Source organism: Primulina eburnea, chromosome 1 (genome assembly GCF_022965805.1).
Source record: "Primulina eburnea isolate SZY01 chromosome 1, ASM2296580v1, whole genome shotgun sequence".
Lineage (NCBI taxonomy): Eukaryota > Viridiplantae > Streptophyta > Magnoliopsida > Lamiales > Gesneriaceae > Primulina > Primulina eburnea.
In genome coordinates, this window is record NC_133101.1 from 5,655,570 (window position 1) to 5,674,559 (window position 18,990).

The following is an 18,990-nucleotide window of genomic DNA, read 5'->3' on the forward strand; positions in this document are numbered from 1 at the left end:
GACGATTCATTTCATATTAAAAATAAAAAAATAATTATTTTAACATTGAAAATAATATTTTTACGAAGAAATTCAACTCATCTCTTATATTATTTATTGCTGCTGTACATATAACTTGATCACACGAAACATTAAATATACATGATACATCCACCTCAACACACAAACGCCTCATAACAAACCCTCTGACGTTTTTGGAATTATTATCCATAAAAGAATGCAAGTAATTGAAAAACAAATGGTTTTTAACAAAATATCAAAGTTTAGAACAAACTTTAGGGTTTATTTTAATACAGCGTGGAGAGATGAGTTAGATTAGATTAGAGTCGAGTCGAGCCGAGTCGAGACTTGATTATAATAAATATTAAAAAATAAATATAAAAATATATTTAACATAATTATATAAAAATAAAAAATAGAATTCCCCATTCCTCCTGGCCATCTCCCCACTACTTGTTCAACTCTGTCTGATTTCCCTGCAAACGGATATACTGTTACATATTACACCCATTCTGCCTCTCTATCCATTCTTCCACACAGAAATTCCAAGCAGATGGAGACCCATTTCTCGTCTTTCTCCACCTGTAGAGCTTATCTCCGGGCGCTGTCGGAGACCCCGTCCCGCATCTCTCGTCGGGCTTTCTCCGTGTCCACTTCTTTCCAGGAGGACAGCCGGGTTCGGGCTCGTTCCGGGCCGAACATGAAGCGGAGCTTGCGGTGGTACGATCTCATCGGCTTCGGCGTCGGAGGGATGGTCGGAGCCGGAGTCTTTGTCACCACCGGCCGAGCTAGTCGTGTGTACGCCGGGCCTTCGGTCATTGTTTCTTATGCCATTGCCGGACTCTGCGCTCTTCTCTCGTCTTTCTGCTACACCGAGTTCGCCGTCGACATGCCCGTGGCTGGCGGTGCTTTCAGCTACATTCGCGCGACGTTTGGTCGGTGGTGTTTGTTACCCACTTTCTTTCTTCTTCTTTTTTGTTGTTGTTGTTGTACTTGTTTTGGAACTTTTTGATGTCGTGGGATTCTCATGAAAATGGTGCCGAATACCTTTTTTGATACGCGTGATGTTGATTTATGTTGCGAAATTTGTGAATTCGTAGGGGAATTTTTGGCGTTCTTGACGGGTGCTAATCTGATAATCGACTACGTGTTGTCGAATGCGGCGGTGGCGAGGAGTTTTACGGCGTATTTAAGTACTGCATTCGGCTTGTTCTCCCATTCACAGCTGAGATTCACAATCGATGGCCTACCAAAAGGGTACAATGAAATGGACGTAATTGCTGTGGCTGTGGTCCTGCTCCTCACACTCGTCATTTGCTACAGGTTCATAATTTTGCACCATTTTTTTTCCTTTCACAAAAATCTTCTAGCAGAAATAGGACTTTGATTTGGACACATACGGATTTGAAGCTTTTTTTGAAAGTTTGGATTGAATTTCAAATTTTATATTTTCTTGTTTCAACTGCGAATCCTTTCAAATCTGACCACCTTTGACAAATTCTATCAAATACATTTAAATAATTATTTTTAGTTGTTTGATCTCATCATTTTCGTAAAGTTCAGCTAAAGTCCACTTCTTTTTTTTTCATTTTAAAATCCCTTGAATTCTTGGAATTAGAGCTCATTGGGTTGAACTTTGGTATTCTTTCTACAGTACGAGGGAGAGTTCGTGGTTAAACATGGTTTTGACAGCTCTGCACTTATTGTTCATAGCATTTGTGATAGTTGTGGGATTTTTGAGAGGGGAATGGAAGAATTTTACCGAACCCGGTGACCAGAAAAACGCGGGTGGGTTCTTTCCTTTTGGAGTTGCCGGGATGTTCAATGGGGCTGCGATGGTATACTTGAGCTACATCGGGTACGATGCTGTTTCCACCATGGCTGAAGAGGTCAAAAATCCTGCTAAAGATATTCCAATAGGGGTTTCAGGATCTGTGATCCTTGTATCATTTCTGTATTGCTTAATGGCCGCTTCGTTATCCTCACTTCTTCCTTATGACATGGTATAGTTCAGTTCAGAAAACTAGCGATACTTTTTGTGTTTCATATAAAGTTGTATGTATATATTAACTAGTGTGATTTTTTAAAATTTAATTAGCTGAATATCTCACTTTTCCCATGTATACTCCAAATGTGCTAGAAGATTGAAGCATGACAACCTTGAATGCAAATGAACGTAATTGGTATATATATTTTTTGACAGATTGATCCGGAGGCACCGTTTTCTGGTGCATTTAAAGATGGAGGAAGTAGTTGGAGATGGGTTTCTAACGTGATCGGTGTAGGAGCAAGTTTTGGTATTTTAACTTCATTACTGGTAGCGATGTTGGGGCAAGCGCGGTACATGTGTGTAATTGGACGGTCCTGCATCGCACCATCTTGGTTCGCTCAGATTCACCCTGGTACCTCTACACCAGTCAATGCCTCTGTTTTTCTAGGTATGCCATTCCCACTCTCATCTCTAAGCCAATCTATCTTTCTCGTTTCTTCTATAATTAATTACCATTCTGTTCGGGTTACACAAGTAAGCACTAGGTGTTGATGAGTGGAACTTGAACTAAAGTCTTTCGAATCTATTTGCTTCATGATTAAATAATTGGCTAGTGGAATGATTAAGATTTGATAAGAATAACGTTGTATCACATGATGTGATTTTGATAGTAACATTATTCTTTTGTTCTCTTTTATCTTCAAACAAGATTTAGGTGTGCAAAATGTTCAAAGCAGTCAAGATTAGGTAAGTCAAAACTTGGAGGTCTTCCATGGCCAGTGATTTTACTGAACAGGGTCCACTTACTGTGTAGCCTTTGCCAATATCCTTTTCGTTTCCTAGGATCTATTTTTTTGTTTTTGTTTTGTAAGATAATGCAATTACACTCATCAGTTGACTTTTGTATGTTATTAATCATTCACATGAAATCCTGCATCCGGTTCAGCTCTCGAATTTCTAATGTCTGAGGCCACTGTGTTAAAGTTTTGTGGTAGATTTCACAAATGTCTTCTGAATATTATTCCGGGTGTTTGTTGATATCGACATGAGGATCTAGTGACAAGGCACAATACGGACGCACAGTTTTATTCTGATCAAAGAACAAAGTTTTATGGGTTTGAATGTAAAGTTCTATTTTAACTTGCTGAATGGATTATATCAAATGATTCGTGTAAATATACCTCAAATGACTTGGCGATAGCCATGGAAAGTGGGAGATTTGTGCCTAGGATGAATTCATTGAATCCCTTAAATTTGACCTTTGGAGATTTTGTGCTGCTACGGTGGGTCTAAAACATAGGTAAGACCCAGATTAGTGCAAGTTTTTTTTAGATGAAAGCAACTGCACTTTCGAAAACGACCCTTTATCATGGAAAGAGCCACTTGATCAATTATTCCCTTCAACCTTTCTTGAGTGATTCGCTCTAAAAAAGATTCTGATTACCATTTTTTCCGTTCTTTTTCTTCTTTATCCTGTTTATTCATATCTGCAAGTACTTTGCAGGGATCTTTACCGCGGCAATTGCACTGTTCACTGATCTAAATGTTCTGCTTAACCTTGTATCTATTGGCACACTATTTGTCTTCTACATGGTGGCAAATGCAGTGATCTTCAGACGCTATGTAACTCTAGGAACGACTAATCCATGGCCGACCCTGTCTTTCCTGTTCTCCTTCTCACTCGCTTCCTTCATTTTTACCCTCCTCTGGCAATTAGCACCATTCGGAAAGCCCAAAGCCATCATGCTCGGTGCCTGTGGCATTGTTGCCATTGCTGTTGTACAGTTGTTCCATTTTACGGTTCGCCAAGCTCGAAAGCCCGAGTTTTGGGGTGTCCCTTTGATGCCATGGATTCCTTCCATATCCATATTTCTTAATATATTCTTGTTAGGATCTCTCGATAAACCGTCCTACGTGAGATTCGGATTCTTCTCCGCCCTTATGGTGCTTGTATATGTTCTGTATAGCGTCCACTCGAGCTTTGATGCCGAAGAAGATGGCATCCTTGTTCTTGGTCAAAAGTATGGAGAAAGCAGCGAGGAATCTGTTCAAAGAGGGGACCGTACTCCCAAAGTATAAATTAATATTGTTTTTTCTCATTTTTTAGCTTTAATTATTCCTTGTAATAACTTATTTGTAGCTGAACGTTTAGAATTAAGGGTAATGCAAATATCACAAAATCAAACCACGCGGGGCGATTCTTACTGCTTAACTTTTATTGGGATTATTTGTTTTGTTAATGATCTCATGTATTTATATATTGTATCAAAAAGCTAATGAAATTTCTTGTACTTGTCCTTTTTTTTGTCTTAAGATTGAGTCAATTCTTGCTTTATGAATACTTACAATATTTGATCACATATTGTTGTTATTTAATAACGTACATATGATGGAGCACTTGTTATTTAACTAAAAAAATTATAACCAATATTCACAAATGACAAGTTTTTAATACGAATAATTATTGTACTCAAATAATCTTTCATCATATCCTATCATGTTATTTATAAGAATCAAACATATGATCTCAGGTTTCTTGTCCAAGCACATCGTAAATGTAATCGTGCAATGATTTTCAGTAGCAACTGCTCTATATCTATCTTGTACAACTATTTCATATTCAATCTGTTCTGCGAAAATCACTAACTTAAATTGTACAACTATTTCATATTCAATCTGTTCTGCGAAAATCACTAACTTAAATTGTATAAAAATTGGTTTCAACCTCATAAATCATTTTATAATCAATTTAGGATACTAAAGTTATTCCTCTACTAAAAGCCACAAAAATATTTAAAACAAATTATCTCACATGTAGTGCAAGTATGCCGTCAAGATACATAACTTTCACAATTTCATTGGTTTTGCCTTCTTTTCTACACTATCAATGATCCAAAACAAATGAGACAAAAAAGAGAATCAATTAAAAAATATACATATAATGCAAAATAAATTTTTCGAATTCTTCTAACAATTGGCTGCGTGTCAAGAAAAAGATAACGACCCAAGAGAGGGAAGAAAACACACATTAAAGGACAAATTACACAATGTCCAAATAAAAATGACAAAAACAATTAAAAAAAACATATGGGCCATTCCCCATTTTTTCATGGTAAAAATCTACTTGAATATTTTTTTTTTGTCCTCTCAAAAGGTCAATATAATATCAGCCAATTTGGATTATTGAGTCCCATTCTCAATTTTGTTGGAATTTTGACCCCACTTTTAAATTTTTTTTTATCTGTCACATCTCTCCATTAAATTATTTTTCGACTTTGTAGGCATGCTAATCCTTCGAATTATTATAACTAAAATCACCCATAATTATTATATTATCTCTTGCCTAGCATTGGATTCTGTGGGCTTGGCTTTAATCATGTATTCTTTCTAAAGAATCTAAGAGGGCAACTAAATAAAATATTATTGCATTTTTTGAATTAAGATTGAGACCTCCTTAGGATTGTTTTTGTGATATTCGAGCTTTCCGTGTTTTATGCATGGAACTATTCTCTATTGAAAGGAATCAAAGTAAAAAAATGACGATAAAAACTTGTGTGAGACGGTCTCACGGATCGTATTTGTGATACGGATATCTTATTTGGGTCATCTATGAAAAAAATATTATTTTTTATGTTAAGAGTATTATTTTTTTATTGTGAATATCGTTAGGGTTAACCCGTCTTACAGATAAAGATTCGTGAGATCGTTTCAAATTAGACCTACTCAAAAATGACATTCTTAAATGTAATGAAATGATTAATTATGTCGATGAGTTATAACACATGACACGGTGATCATAAATTCGACGCGATATCTCGAAACAAATAATAAATATTTGACATATAATTTTAAATCTATTTAGACATTTTAATGCTCCTAAAATTTCAACTTTGAACATTTGGTACAAATGTGGATATTGTCTAAATTTGATTGGTTTAATGTGCTGGTTTCATGATGGAGAAAGAAAACTAAACTTTGAAATTGATAGTGCCTAGGGTGGCGCATTTCGCATCACACAACCTAGATTTCATTCATAATTATAATCTATATGATTTTATTTTATTTATTTTTAAGTCTTGAGAGTTCTTATCCTTTATAATAAGATTAGATTAGATTAGATTCGATGTAGAGTATATTGTTTTCTCTTGATATGGATATCTGTATTCAATTCGTCTATATATTTACTTGATCTTCGAAAACATCTTTTAATGTTCGAGACGTGTCGGCTCGAACTTCAACAATGAAAATAGAGTATATCCTCGATCGATCGACTTCATCAATCTTGTCATATTACTATTTTCAAGGAGATTATTTGGATTTGTCGGAAGATTTAATGGATGAATTTCAAATATCTGAATTTCGACTTAATTTGAAATCAATTTTTTACACTAATAAACAAATTAGTGAAATAAAAGAAAATTCAGATTAATGTAATTCACGATTATTCGACCCAGAAATAAAAAAAGAAGAAGAAAAATTTAGATTTATAATTTTTTTTTTCCATTTTAAAAAATTTCAATCGAAAAGTTCATAACAAAACTTACCCTATTGTATAGCATTAGGGATTGTGTGGTTAACGAGGAACAAATAAAGATAATAATCCTAACTTTAATGAAAATGTATCTCAAATTTTATATAATTTTTTAGAATATTTTTTATAATATTGTTTTGAAAGCATATATTTTACCTTCGATAGAGATTTAACGAATTTTAAAAATTATAAATTTGTGTGGAATTTACAAATTTCTATTATTTGATATATCACATATAAATCTAATATTAATTAAATAAACCATTATTAGTCAAAATTATGGATTAAATTACCGCAAGATCGCAGCAATTTGCACTATAAATAATTCCAAGACTATTTTTTATCGACAAATAATGTATATGTTAGAATATTAAAGTTTTGAAGATGGTCATTGATATCGTAAAAACTCGAAAACAACAAAATCCATCAACGTTGACATAAATCAGGAACATATAAATTCAGTACTCTGGTCAGAATGATCATAAAGACTAGATAATATTTTGGAACACCGATGTTTATACAAGACTACTGATCATTTAAACAATCATAAATAAATAAAAATCTCATAGACCAAACATTCAAATTCTAGATGTACATGATTTTATGGAGAATCATGTTCTTGATTTTCAACATCATCATTGCTGAAAATCAAGCTACTGATGGATTTACTAAATGAGTCATTTACTGAATTCCAGTAAACCTTCATTCAGTACTGATAAATATTTACTAAATTTGTCAAGTTACCTTACTAAAATCCAAAACATGTTAATTTATATTATTAAAATTGAAAATTTTCCTAATAACTACTATTTAATTTCACTAATTTTCTTCATTGTTTAAGATAGTTATAATATTTTACAAATTGTGTAAAAAAATCTAAACGGAATAGTCTCAGACCAAAAGTGAGTGACAAATCAAAGTCAATGCAAACAGTTTTCTTAAACAAGATTCACTGATCATTCGCCCCTGGTGTTTTTAGGGAGAACGTTCGACCATGGAATCAGAGCAGTGCTCTTATATATGCAGATCCAACGATCCCAATTCATTTGTCTAATATTTTTCGTTTAATTTGATTGGAAAGAAATGAATATTAATTCAAGCTGGATTTTATGTCAATTTATGATCCATCCTCTATTTAATCAATGGAAATTGAATATCAATTATAGAATGTTTTGACATAAAATGAAGCCAATGTGTACATTAAAAACAACGTAAAATGAGTAAAATAGATACTTTGATGTCATTCTTTGTTGAAGAACTCCAATTATTTTTTAGTTTTAATAAATATACCGAAGATGAGATGCGAACGCAATAGCCACATAATCAAATCGAGATTGAATGCGAAGTAGAATCACTTACATGGATCGATGGATTGTTGTGGTAATGCCAATCTTCTTAGGGTTTGCATTGCACAAAACTCTGGTATAATTGGTTAAGGTCGTAGGATGTGTGGGCATGAATGGTGTTGGGTTCAAAACACGAGCCACCTTGTTGAATTGCTCCACAATCTATCAACTCACAAGCTTAGTCTAAAAATCCTTGCATCTTGTCGTCCGGAGCATGTCTTTGCGCCACACAGTAGTCGAAAGCTGACTTTTTTTTTTATGTAACAAAAAATCAACTTCATAAGACTATATATATACTTCAACTAGCCCATTAATTGTGCCTTTTAGCTAGCTTAAAATGTTCAACTTTTTTGAAATATATTTGTTTTGCCATGCATGCATAATGAAGTTGACATACCTTTTGGCGATTCGATTCGTGAATCCGCAAGGAAGGTGGAGTAGGGCGGTGAATACAAGTCCAATATAGCAAATAATGAGAATAAGGGATTATCAATTATCAACGGAAGACAATGAAGACAGTTGAGCAATATTAACTCAATCACACCGGTGTGTTTGAGAATCCATTGCTTTTACGCAAGATCCAACGACCCCGATTCATTCGGGCCCGTGATTGGATGCCGGGTTTGAATTTTCGGCTGTCGTGATGGTCCAAGTGTTAGTTTCACGAAATACAGAAAGGACATACAATTTTAGTTTGAATATTCATTTCTTCCCAAAGAAAAAGAGTACTGTTAGCATTAGGTATAACTTGGTGATATTGTATCCATTGAAGCTTTTGAGCAATGAACCGTTGCACTGTGACTGGACGGATGCCATCTTCATCGCCATGCCACAAATGTATCCATTAAAGCCTTCAAAGTTTAAGCATATCCATTGGTTTTTTCCTTTCCATGAAATGAAACACGAACGCGATTTTATTGGAGCCTAGACTTTCGATTATGTGACAATTTTGTCTCACTTTGTAGTGAAAGATGACATAGATTTTAAGCGCCGTAAATCTTAGTGATGGAAGAACTTGTTCATCGAAAGGCTTAATGCTTGAAATTTGAACATATATATCAACTTTGAAAGCGACAATTGTGTTAATATATCAAAGGTTATAGGTGAAAGATAACACTACGACTTGATCTTTTAAGCCGTACGCACAATAGCATAAGCATAATGTTTCGATTGACTTGTGGTGCCATGTACGTACACAAAATTAAACTGGGCAGAAATTAATGCCTCCGATTTCCTTGAGCATTTTCTTTGTCAGATTTCCGACAATGCATGTACAAATCGTGCCGATGTTAGCATATATGAATTTAATATTTAAATTATAAATTCAACTCCTTGATGTACAAATCGTGCCGATGTTAGCATATATGAATTAATATTTAAATTATAAATTCAACTCCTTGAATCTATCATCTCCAAAATTTAACAGTCATAAACATAAATTCAACCCCTTGAATTTATTATCTCAATGTTTTATGTAAATTCAACCCTCAATGGTTCAGGGATATAGATAGTCGAAGAATTACACATTATTTGTTTTATCTATGTGTATGGATATTTGGAAGGAGTTTTGGTTAAAAAAATGATTATCGAATCATCAAATTTTAAAATGTAATTTAGATAAGTGTGGATGAACTTTATTTGTCAGTAAATGCCATAAAAAAAATAAATAAACATGAGATTGATCATATCACGTAAACCCATGACGAATTGAAACTCGGGGTGAATTTGAAGAATAATAATAATAATTTACCCCGATCCATTAACTATAATAATTGAGTGCTCGATTTGGGAAAATTTCGATTCTCTTTTCGACAAATTTCCCCCGGCGTATTCAAAAAGGAAAATCCAGGGGATTTGCAGATTATCTTTCCATAGATTAATGGATCCTTTAGAATATGGAATCCTTAAAATTCTCCGTTTCTCAGAAAATAATTATAAAACCGCTATCTCTTTGTTCTTGTTTTTCTTGTTGCATCTTGAACAACGATATGGGTTCACGTCGTTTCCATGAATTCTCTCAAGAATTGAATATATCGATCCCAAGATTCAAAATAAAATCAGTCCCTTCTGCACAGATTCAAGTGATCTTCACTTTTTCTGGTACTCACCAATATTGTCGACGGATTTTACGCCAAGATTTGACGGAGTTAGAGTCGTTGGGGCAGCGTTGGTCATACTCACGCCCGAAACAAATCCAGTTCAAACCCCAAAACACAGCGAGGTCCAAAGAAAAAATGTTCCAAACACTGCATCGAGGTCTAATAGGCTTTCGTCTATCGAGTTCGGCTCGAAGAAAGTTGGCCGAGTTTGCGGTCCACGAGGCTTGGAATATTCTCGTCTCCTCCATGTCTCAATCCGACAACCAGTTGAATCTCGACATCGATTTTAACCTGGTCCACCATCGCATTCGTTACGAGGATCTTGTGATCCAAGAGTTATTACTTGGGAGTGATGGCCCGGCCATGATCCCTAGTAGCGAAGCATGTATCGAATCTTTGAAAAGCATGATTGTCGATTCTAATTTGGATGACAGCGGCAAGAGATGCTCGATCTGTTTAGATGATTTTGAAGGCGGTTGCGAGGGTGTTTGCATGCCGTGCTGCCATATATTTCATGGGGATTGCATCAAGAGATGGCTGAGGACTAGTCACTATTGCCCCCTCTGCCGTTTTCAGATGCCAACCAGTTAACTATATCATGCTTACGAGGGATGCTGTGACAAAAAAAAAAAATATTTTAATTTCAAAATTGTTTTTATTGTAGGCATCTTCGTAAGAGAGATTGTGATGTCGTTTTTTTACCGCAACAATCACAATTCTCTATTTTTTTTTTGTCTTTTTATATATATATTTTTTGACCTTTTTGTTTATACATTCTGATTTTTTAGAAAGTATTTTCTATTTTTTTTTTGTCTTGTCAATTTTTATTGTATCGTTTTTTCTTGTTATATTTTATACTTAGTTTATATACTATATACTAATATACTAACTGATTAAATATGGAAAAAAAATTAATTATATATTTTATTCTCAAAATAAATAAATTCGATAGTTAAAAAAAATTAGAAAAGAATTGGACAAGAATTGGACATGTAAATGGAAGAAAATAGAAATTTATTATATTGAAATCCTCTCCTCCTTTATCGTAATTTTTTTAAAAAAAATTAATGAGGAAAAAAAAAAGAAAATATAGAATCAAATATATGAAAAGAACTAAAATTGAAACATAAATATGTTTTATTTTCAAAACAAATGAGATAAACAAAATGTGAAAATAAAAAGAGTGAAACAAAAAATCCAAAAACAGTAAAAGAAAACAATTATAATATATTTTGAATAAGAATAAAAATTCATACTAAAATTGAAACATAAATATGTTTATTTTCAAAACAAACGAGATAAACAGAATGTGAAAAAAAAAAAAAGAGTGAAACACAAACAAAAACGGTGAATTGGTGATCAGTCCCTGTTTCAGAACAAAATTGTTTACAACTCCCTGATGAGAGAAAATGTCAAAAAAATATCCTTCATTGATGGGGAGTGAAGATAAAGATTACAGAAAATGGGGACTGAACACAAAGTCTCCCAAACAAAAAATCCAAAATCGGTAAAAGAAAAAAATTATAATATATTTTGAACAAGAATAAAAATGAAAATTTGAGAGTAAGTAAAAGAAAGATTAAAATAATAAGCTCAAAAAAAATTAAAATAAAGATAAAAAAAATAAAATTTGTCACAGAATCCTCTGTTGTGGAGATGTCCACGTTAGAGGATCCATTCCCGAAGTTTTGCTATGTATATTATGATTCATGCCCTCATGGGTTTTTTTTTTTATATAATTAATGTAAAAAAATAATTTTAAAAAAAAATATTTGCAAAACCCGCACGTGGACGATTCGCTTAGGTGGACTAGCGTCCGCGCTTCCACATAGATATATTATTATTTATTATTATTTTATTATTATTATTTAATATTTTTTATTATTATATTATTATATTATTATTATTTTGTGATAGTACGTAACTTTATTATTATTATTATTATTTATTTTAAATAATTAATTTAATTCGAATAAAAAATATAAAATATAAATATTTATAATATATGTTAATTATTAAATATTTTGTATTATTTGTTGGGTGATTGAAAAAATTAGAGATATAAGAAGATTGAAATGAGAAAATTAAAAAGATATGAGAAGATTGAAGGGAGAAAATTAAGGATAATAAAAATAATAGTCTTTCACCAATACACCAATAAAAAGTTTAATTTTAACATATAGTATCGATGAAAGGTACGATGTATTATAATATTTTAATTCTATTATTAAATTTACATTGTTTATCTTCTATTTAAGTTTTTATTATAATTTAATTTCAATCACCACATAAAAACTCAAACGGCGTGAAAATATATTTATAAATATATATAATAATAATAATTAATTAATTTAATTCGAATGAAAAAATATATATATAAATATTTATAATATATGTTAATTATTAAATATTTTGTATTATTTTTTCAATCCTCTCAAATTTTAAAAATATTGATTTTATGTATGTTTTCTTTCAATTTTCTCATATCTCTAATTTTTCAATCACAACCAAATAATACAAAATATTTAATAATTAACATATATTATAAATATTTATATTTTATATTTTTCATTCGAATTAAATTAATAATTAAAAATTATAATAAATAATAATAATATATTTTTATTAAATTAATTATTTAAAATAATAATAAATAAAAATAATAATAATAAACTTACGCAACATCACAAAATAATAATAAATAATATTAAATAATAATATAATAAAATAATAATATCTTATATATTATTATTTTATTATATTATTATTTATTATTATTTATTATTATTTTGTGATGTTGCGTAAGTTAATAAGCGCGGACGCTCGTCCACGTAAGCAAGCGTCCGTGCGATCCACTCTTTGTAAGCATAGATTAACTTAGTTTTGCAAAATTTATTTTTGAAATTAATTTTTTTTTTACATTAATTATAAAAAAACCCTGCGCGCATAGGTTCTTTTTTATTTTATTCTAATAAAAGAACTTTAAAAAGCTAGACTTATTTAAATGTTTTTAAAATATACATTTTTTTATTCAAACTCAACCTAAATAGTAAAATAATAACTAGACGCCCTTGGCACTCATGCGTGCGTATATGTAAAAAAATTTTGAAGACATATTTTTTTATGTTAATTAATTTTAATGTTTTTAGGACGAATTAAATATTCGAAATTTTAGATTAATATAAAAATAGATAAAATATGATAAACAATAATAACAATAATAGATGAGCGATGAGATATTTTCGGAGATAAGTTTGAGAGGAGATTAAAAAAAATGAGAATTCAATGGTATTTCTGTAAAATTAATAATGCTTCATCAAATCGACTCAAAAATTGTTGGTAAAGGGGTTGATTTGTTTAATAAATATTAGCACCCCTTACACGCAATGTGTGTATGTTGGGTAGAGCAATCGAAACGCAGTGTTTGAGCTTTTGTGCGTTTAAAAATATTTGAATTGCACTGTTACCATCAACTATAGTTTTTGATAAAATGACAAGCGCTCAGTCTTACAATTAGTATCAGAGTCAAAGTCATATATTTGATTCTCATCGATCGCAATAAGTGCGATTATTAAAAAAGAGATTTTTGGGTGCAAAAATTGTCTCTATTGAGTAGAACAATCGAAACGTGGCGTCTGCGCTGTTGTGTGGTCTAAAAAATTTGAATTGTTCCGTTACTACCAACGGTAGCTTTTAATAAAGCGGTAATCGCTCAATCCTATGTACATATATGTAAAAAATAAAATTTGAATACATAATTTTTTATCTTAATTAAATTTTGTGTTATTTTCAGTACTGACACAATGAATTAATTAAATATTAAAAAATTTAGATTAAGAAAAAAATATCTAGCAATTTAAAAATTCTATAAAATAGATAAAATATGATTAATAAAAATAAATAAGTGATGAGATATATTGGAGACAAGTTTGACTGGTTAAAAAAAATGAAAATTTGAGGTTATTTCTGAAAAACTAATATTTTAATCTTGAAATTTGAATTCAATTTATTTATAAAATTGATTGTGGATCTCGCCAATTAGTATTGACTGGGATGGATGGCTTATATGGTAGCCTTGTGTATCATATTTCCGATTTATCAGAGAATCGTTCTTATTTATATCCGTAGGGATAGAGATTATCAACGTAAACTAAATTTCAATATCAAAATAATTTTTATTGGATCAAGATATGATATTGTTACGATCAATATTTGATTAATGCCGGCCGGGTGTTCGAATTTTCGGCTTTCGTGATGGTCTAAGTGTTTGTTTCCCTGTCTGCGATTACAAAATATGATTTATTCATGCACGAATATGTCGATATCCATCGACGAAATACAGTATCAGTCAAAAAGGACATACGATTTTAGCTGGAACACTCATTTCTTCCCAATCAAAAGTGTGTTCAAGATAGAATCTTTAACATTAGTATCAGCAAGTGCGATCAGATGCCCAGCATTCGGTACTTCATGATATTGTATCCATTGAAGCTTTTGAGCAATGAACCGTTGCAGTGTCACTGGAACGACGCCATCTTCAACGCCATGCCACAAATGTACAGAACCTTCTGTGTGGAGAAAAGGATTTTCGAGTTCCATAGGATCGAAATCCCACTTCCCGAATCCAACCATCATGTCGTGGTGAAGGGACTCGTATTTTCCTTGCTGTGTTGCATAGCCCTATTGATAGATTAAGTATTATGGGCAAATATAGTAAAAAACACTATTTGAGCATAGAATCAACAGCAAAGCCTTCAAAGGTTAAGCATAATTTCCAGAAGGGAGGGAAATCAAGAAAATGCCAAGGTTGGTTTCTTCCTTTCCATGAAATGAAACATGACAGGCGATTTTAGAGAAAATATTGAGCCTAGACTTTCGACTGTGTGACAATTTTGTCTCATTTTATATTGAAAGATGACAGAGATTTTTAAGGGCCGTAAATCTTAGTGATGGAAGAACTTGTTCATCAAAAGGCCTAATAGTTGAAATTTGAACATATATATAAACTTTGGGAGTGAGTGCTATGTAGCATTGAACTGCTTTATCAAAAGCTATAGCTAGACATAACACTGCAACTTGATATTTTAAGCCGTATGCGCAGTATCCTAAGCATAATGTTTCGACTGATTTGTGGTGCCATGTACACAACCATAGAGGATGGTAGAGACAATTTTTCTCCCCAACACTACCTATTATGGCAATCTAACTGTTGGTTGTGTCCTACCTTGGATTAGGATAAAACAGAAATATAGTAAATATTCACCGGATTTGTAAGACGTGTCCCAGCCAACTCCTGAAGAACCTTCAGATCTGGAGCAGTAAAATTAGGCATCCCATTTGCAACACTGGAGGAAGGAAACCATTGCTGAGTATCCCACCAGTAAAGGAGCCACGGTGCATGGTGGGCTACTCGTAATGCCCATTGATCTCGACATGATTGTTGATTGTATGCTTCTGTAGATAAATTTGTTGGAAAACTCGGCCACCAATAGTTGATAACTGGGGCAATCAAAGTTGCACCGGCCAGTCTGTTTTCATATGAAAGAAGTGAACAAACTTTCCAAAAACAATGATAGAACACAGAAAAATAAAAAGGGTGGTTTAATATATAGCAAAGATTAACCTATGAGGAATGTACTTCAGGCATCCCCAAACCACTTGCCCTCCCATGGAAAATCCAACAACAAAAAATTTGGGTCCAAGTCCCAATTGATCCCCTAGTTCTTGTATGTCTAAAGCTGTACTTTTCATGGTTCGTTTTGGATCAGGATCACTCTGACCATAACCTGGCCTATCAAAAGACACAAAGTATATCCCAAGTGTTTCAGCCAATTCCTGAAAATGCAAAAATAAGGTGTTCATTTGGAACGCTGCGGTTTTCAAAGAAAATATCAGAATTCAACAGCCTTCCATGTTAATACCGATTTAGTAAGAAAATCCTCATGTCTACTTGAAAGAAAGCCATGAACCAAGATGATTTTGTATCTAGCTCTATCTTTGGGTACTCCATGCTCTTTATAAGCCAAGTGTCTCCCATCTCTAAGCTTAATTCGAGGGGCGGTAACGGGTGGACCATGAAGAGAGCCACAAATGAGCGGAGGGGGAGGGTAGAAGGCGTTGTACGACCATGCTAGAAGCCCAATTAATAAACAAACTACAACTTTCCAAGACATTGCTGAAAACACACAAGAGAATATATAAGATCTCTAAAAAGAAAAGAAGATATCAAAGAACTCTATTACATTAATGTGTACGGAAAACAAGGGATTTCATCACCAACAGTCTTGGTAATAAATCTGTCGTTTCAATTCCTAAAATGGTTAAGATAAGCATTCTTTATAACCTGGAACTTTTATTTCCAATAAGAACACATTATACATACCCATGAGTTACTCATTGTTTCCCCACAGAATTACTCTGAAAAATGCCAGGATTCAATAAAAATAATTACAAATACATAATCAGTACTGAAGTTCACCAACATCTGCAGATCCTAAAAAATTCCTCAGAATATATAAGCTAATTTCAACAATATTCCAGAGTCCGTTAAGAACCAAGATTCTAAAACTAAAACGTGACTTCAAAAAGTGAATACGAGCAGAAACAGATAAATTCTTTCCAAGAATCAGCTTTTGCAAGATTTGAAATTCACAACTCGTGATCTAAGAAAACTAGTCAAATTGCAGCTAAAATTTCAAGATACAACACCAAAACAGTTGAGGCGAAGCCAAACCCATAACAGCAGAAAGCACCTGAAAGTTACGAGAATGGACAAAAATCTTTGTGGGCTACTAGCCAAATATATTCAAACTAACAAATAGGATCTTCAAGTTAGTTCACCCACTCCATTGCGTGAGATTGGTGCTATCATTTTGCTACTTCAAATTTTCTCGGTTTATCATTAAGTATGATAATATATATTTTTTCATGAAAATTCTTCAGTGAGTTGGACACCTTTTGAAAAAGAGAGAAGAGTTGTAATTGCTTGTTATTTGTATATTTCTCAGTAAATGATCCAATAATACAGAAAAATAATGTATAGTATTTTACTAGATATATGAAAGTGCGCTACACATTGAAACAATTAGATTTGAAATAAAATTAGTTAATCTGATAAATAAAAATGAAGATTTTGTATGTTATGATCCATGTTAACTATTCATAAAACAAATACTTTAATTTTAATCTTGCATATTTTTCCCACAAAATATATATGTATGTATCGATATATATATGCATATATTTGTTTAAATATATTTTTTCCTACAGAATAAGAAGTTCAAACAAATTCTTACTATTATCGATTATATTAAACAATGACAAAAACGTGTATGAGACGGTATCACAGATCGTATTTTGTGAGATGAATATCTTATTTGGGTCATTTATGAAAAAATATTATTTTTTATGCTAAGAGTATTACTTTTTACGGGAAATTGACCTTCAGTCCCCAGCCGTCGTTTTTTTTTGTGTTCATCCCTAGGTACTTTTTTAGTACCACATTTCCACATGAAGTGTACCACATTTTGTATGACATTGTACCACAATTTTGTGGGTAGGGAGTGAAGCCAAAGAAATGTATTAATTGAGGATTTTTAACCAACTTCCCCTGCTTTTTATGCTAAGAGTATTACTTTTTATTGTAAATATCGATAAGGTTGACCCGTCTCACATATAAAGATTCGTAGAACCGTCTCACAAAAGATCTACTATTAAACAATTAGTATAATAGACCTACAATAGTTTCTCTTTTGTCACGACATAAACACTACATCTATCGACTTCTTTCTTGTTGCTTAAAATAGATTTTAATTCATGCACAATTTGTTTTTATTACTCGATAAAATGTAAAAAAAAAATTCTTTAATTTTTTGGGTTTTTCATATATAATTTTTAATCATTCGATTTCACCTTCCCACTTATTTTAGACGAGTTAAGATATTTCAATACTTAGTTTTCATTGTACAAAGAATGTTAAGTTTTAAAACAAAAAATATATGTTGAAACAAAGTTTTTATGTTTTAGTGTTAACAAATAATTAAGGCAAAACCGATTTGAGTTAAACAAAAGACCAAACTGAATAGAACTCGGACCCAAACTGAAGTATCTCTTATCAGTCTATCAGTTTTTCATCATTTAGTTTCAAGGACATTAGTTTACATCATAGGACTAAACTGATGCTTGGATAAGTTTTTTCATACAAAACTGATCGTAGTAGTGTAGATTATCAATATAATGTTGACATGGACAAAAGAAAAGCCAACATATACTTTCTTTTTGAAACAGATCTTTTTTGAAACTTGAGATCGTTAGATTTAGTCTATATATAGAGAAAAAATTCAGTTTATTAAAGCTCCACGACTTTTTGCAATCAAGCTTTCAAGTATCTGAACTAAACTCGATAAGTCAAGTACACCTTACAAAGAATTGTATATGATCATTGAGGATTATTAAGTGCTAGGATATAAGAATATTATAATTAATTGTAACATTCGTTTTTATTGTTGTCAATAAATTATTTTTTCTATTTTCGCATGTATCAATCTATTTATTTTTTTATACCAAATATAATAATTATTTGGTTAACTTGATGACATTTAAGATTAGGTGATTAGAAAAAATTCTAAGATATATTTGAAGAACGATGGATGATGAAATTAAATTTGAAAGCAAGAGAAAAATTAAGAACATCGTGGTGTATGAATTTTCAAATTATGCAGTGACAACAGATAAATTGAATCTACTATTTATATCAAGTGAGATCCTTATATATATGATTTTCATTCAACTTAGCCCATTAAAATATTTTATTAACTCATTTTGTCCTTCATTTTTTACTTCAATAACTTTGCAGTGTGACAATCAACAACGTGACTCTTCCCAACATTATCCTTTGATTTTTTTTTTTACTAAATAGCGACCTCAACTCTCATCAACTTAAATATTTAGAAGTTGAGATAATATTTAGTTTGAGTAATGCTACATGTACAACCAAATTCATACAACAATTCTTACAATACAAAA

The 18,990-nt window shown here is 31.9% G+C and overlaps 2 protein-coding genes across 5 annotated transcripts; one reads left to right on the top strand and one right to left on the bottom strand.

Annotated features, from left to right (window-relative positions):
- The first annotated feature begins 420 nt into the window (after positions 1–420).
- LOC140823961 (cationic amino acid transporter 7, chloroplastic-like) lies at positions 421–4,299 on the top strand. 2 transcript variants are annotated; one of them, XM_073185571.1, is made up of 5 exons: positions 421–935; positions 1,101–1,323; positions 1,655–2,003; positions 2,204–2,438; positions 3,495–4,299. In XM_073185571.1, the coding sequence occupies exons 1-5, from the start codon at positions 554–556 to the stop codon at positions 4,067–4,069; spliced, it is 1,764 nt and encodes a 587-aa protein (XP_073041672.1). In that variant the 5' UTR covers positions 421–553; the 3' UTR covers positions 4,070–4,299. The 2 variants fall into 2 exon arrangements, with proteins under 2 accessions (XP_073041672.1, XP_073041678.1); XM_073185577.1 differs by lacking the exon at positions 3,495–4,299 and adding an exon at positions 2,700–3,482.
- Positions 4,300–14,251: 9,952 nt separating this feature from the next.
- On the bottom strand, positions 14,252–16,878 carry LOC140824003 (uncharacterized). Of its 3 annotated transcripts, none has more exons than XM_073185619.1 (5): positions 16,719–16,878; positions 15,888–16,141; positions 15,590–15,801; positions 15,230–15,494; positions 14,252–14,646 (listed from the first exon to the last, which is right to left on the bottom strand). In XM_073185619.1, the coding sequence occupies exons 2-5, from the start codon at positions 16,137–16,139 to the stop codon at positions 14,347–14,349; spliced, it is 1,029 nt and encodes a 342-aa protein (XP_073041720.1). In that variant the 5' UTR covers positions 16,140–16,141; positions 16,719–16,878; the 3' UTR covers positions 14,252–14,346. The 3 variants fall into 3 exon arrangements, with proteins under 3 accessions (XP_073041720.1, XP_073041710.1, XP_073041714.1); XM_073185609.1 differs by having other exon boundaries at positions 16,700–16,723; XM_073185613.1 differs by lacking the exon at positions 16,719–16,878 and adding an exon at positions 16,349–16,508.
- Between the last annotated feature and the right edge of the window lie 2,112 nt (positions 16,879–18,990).

Coding starts and splice junctions, on each gene's coding strand:
- LOC140823961 (XM_073185571.1), top strand. CDS start 554: ATGGAGACCCATTTCTCGTCTTTCTCCACCTGTAGAGCTTATCTCCGG. Junction 1,324..1,654: donor ACACTCGTCATTTGCTACAG/GTTCATAATTTT, acceptor TTCTTTCTACAG/TACGAGGGAGAGTTCGTGGT. Junction 2,439..3,494: donor CAATGCCTCTGTTTTTCTAG/GTATGCCATTCC, acceptor AGTACTTTGCAG/GGATCTTTACCGCGGCAATT.
- LOC140824003 (XM_073185609.1), bottom strand. Junction 15,802..15,887: donor AGGATTTTCTTACTAAATCG/GTATTAACATGG, acceptor TTGCATTTTCAG/GAATTGGCTGAAACACTTGG. Junction 15,495..15,589: donor CTGAAGTACATTCCTCATAG/GTTAATCTTTGC, acceptor ATATGAAAACAG/ACTGGCCGGTGCAACTTTGA.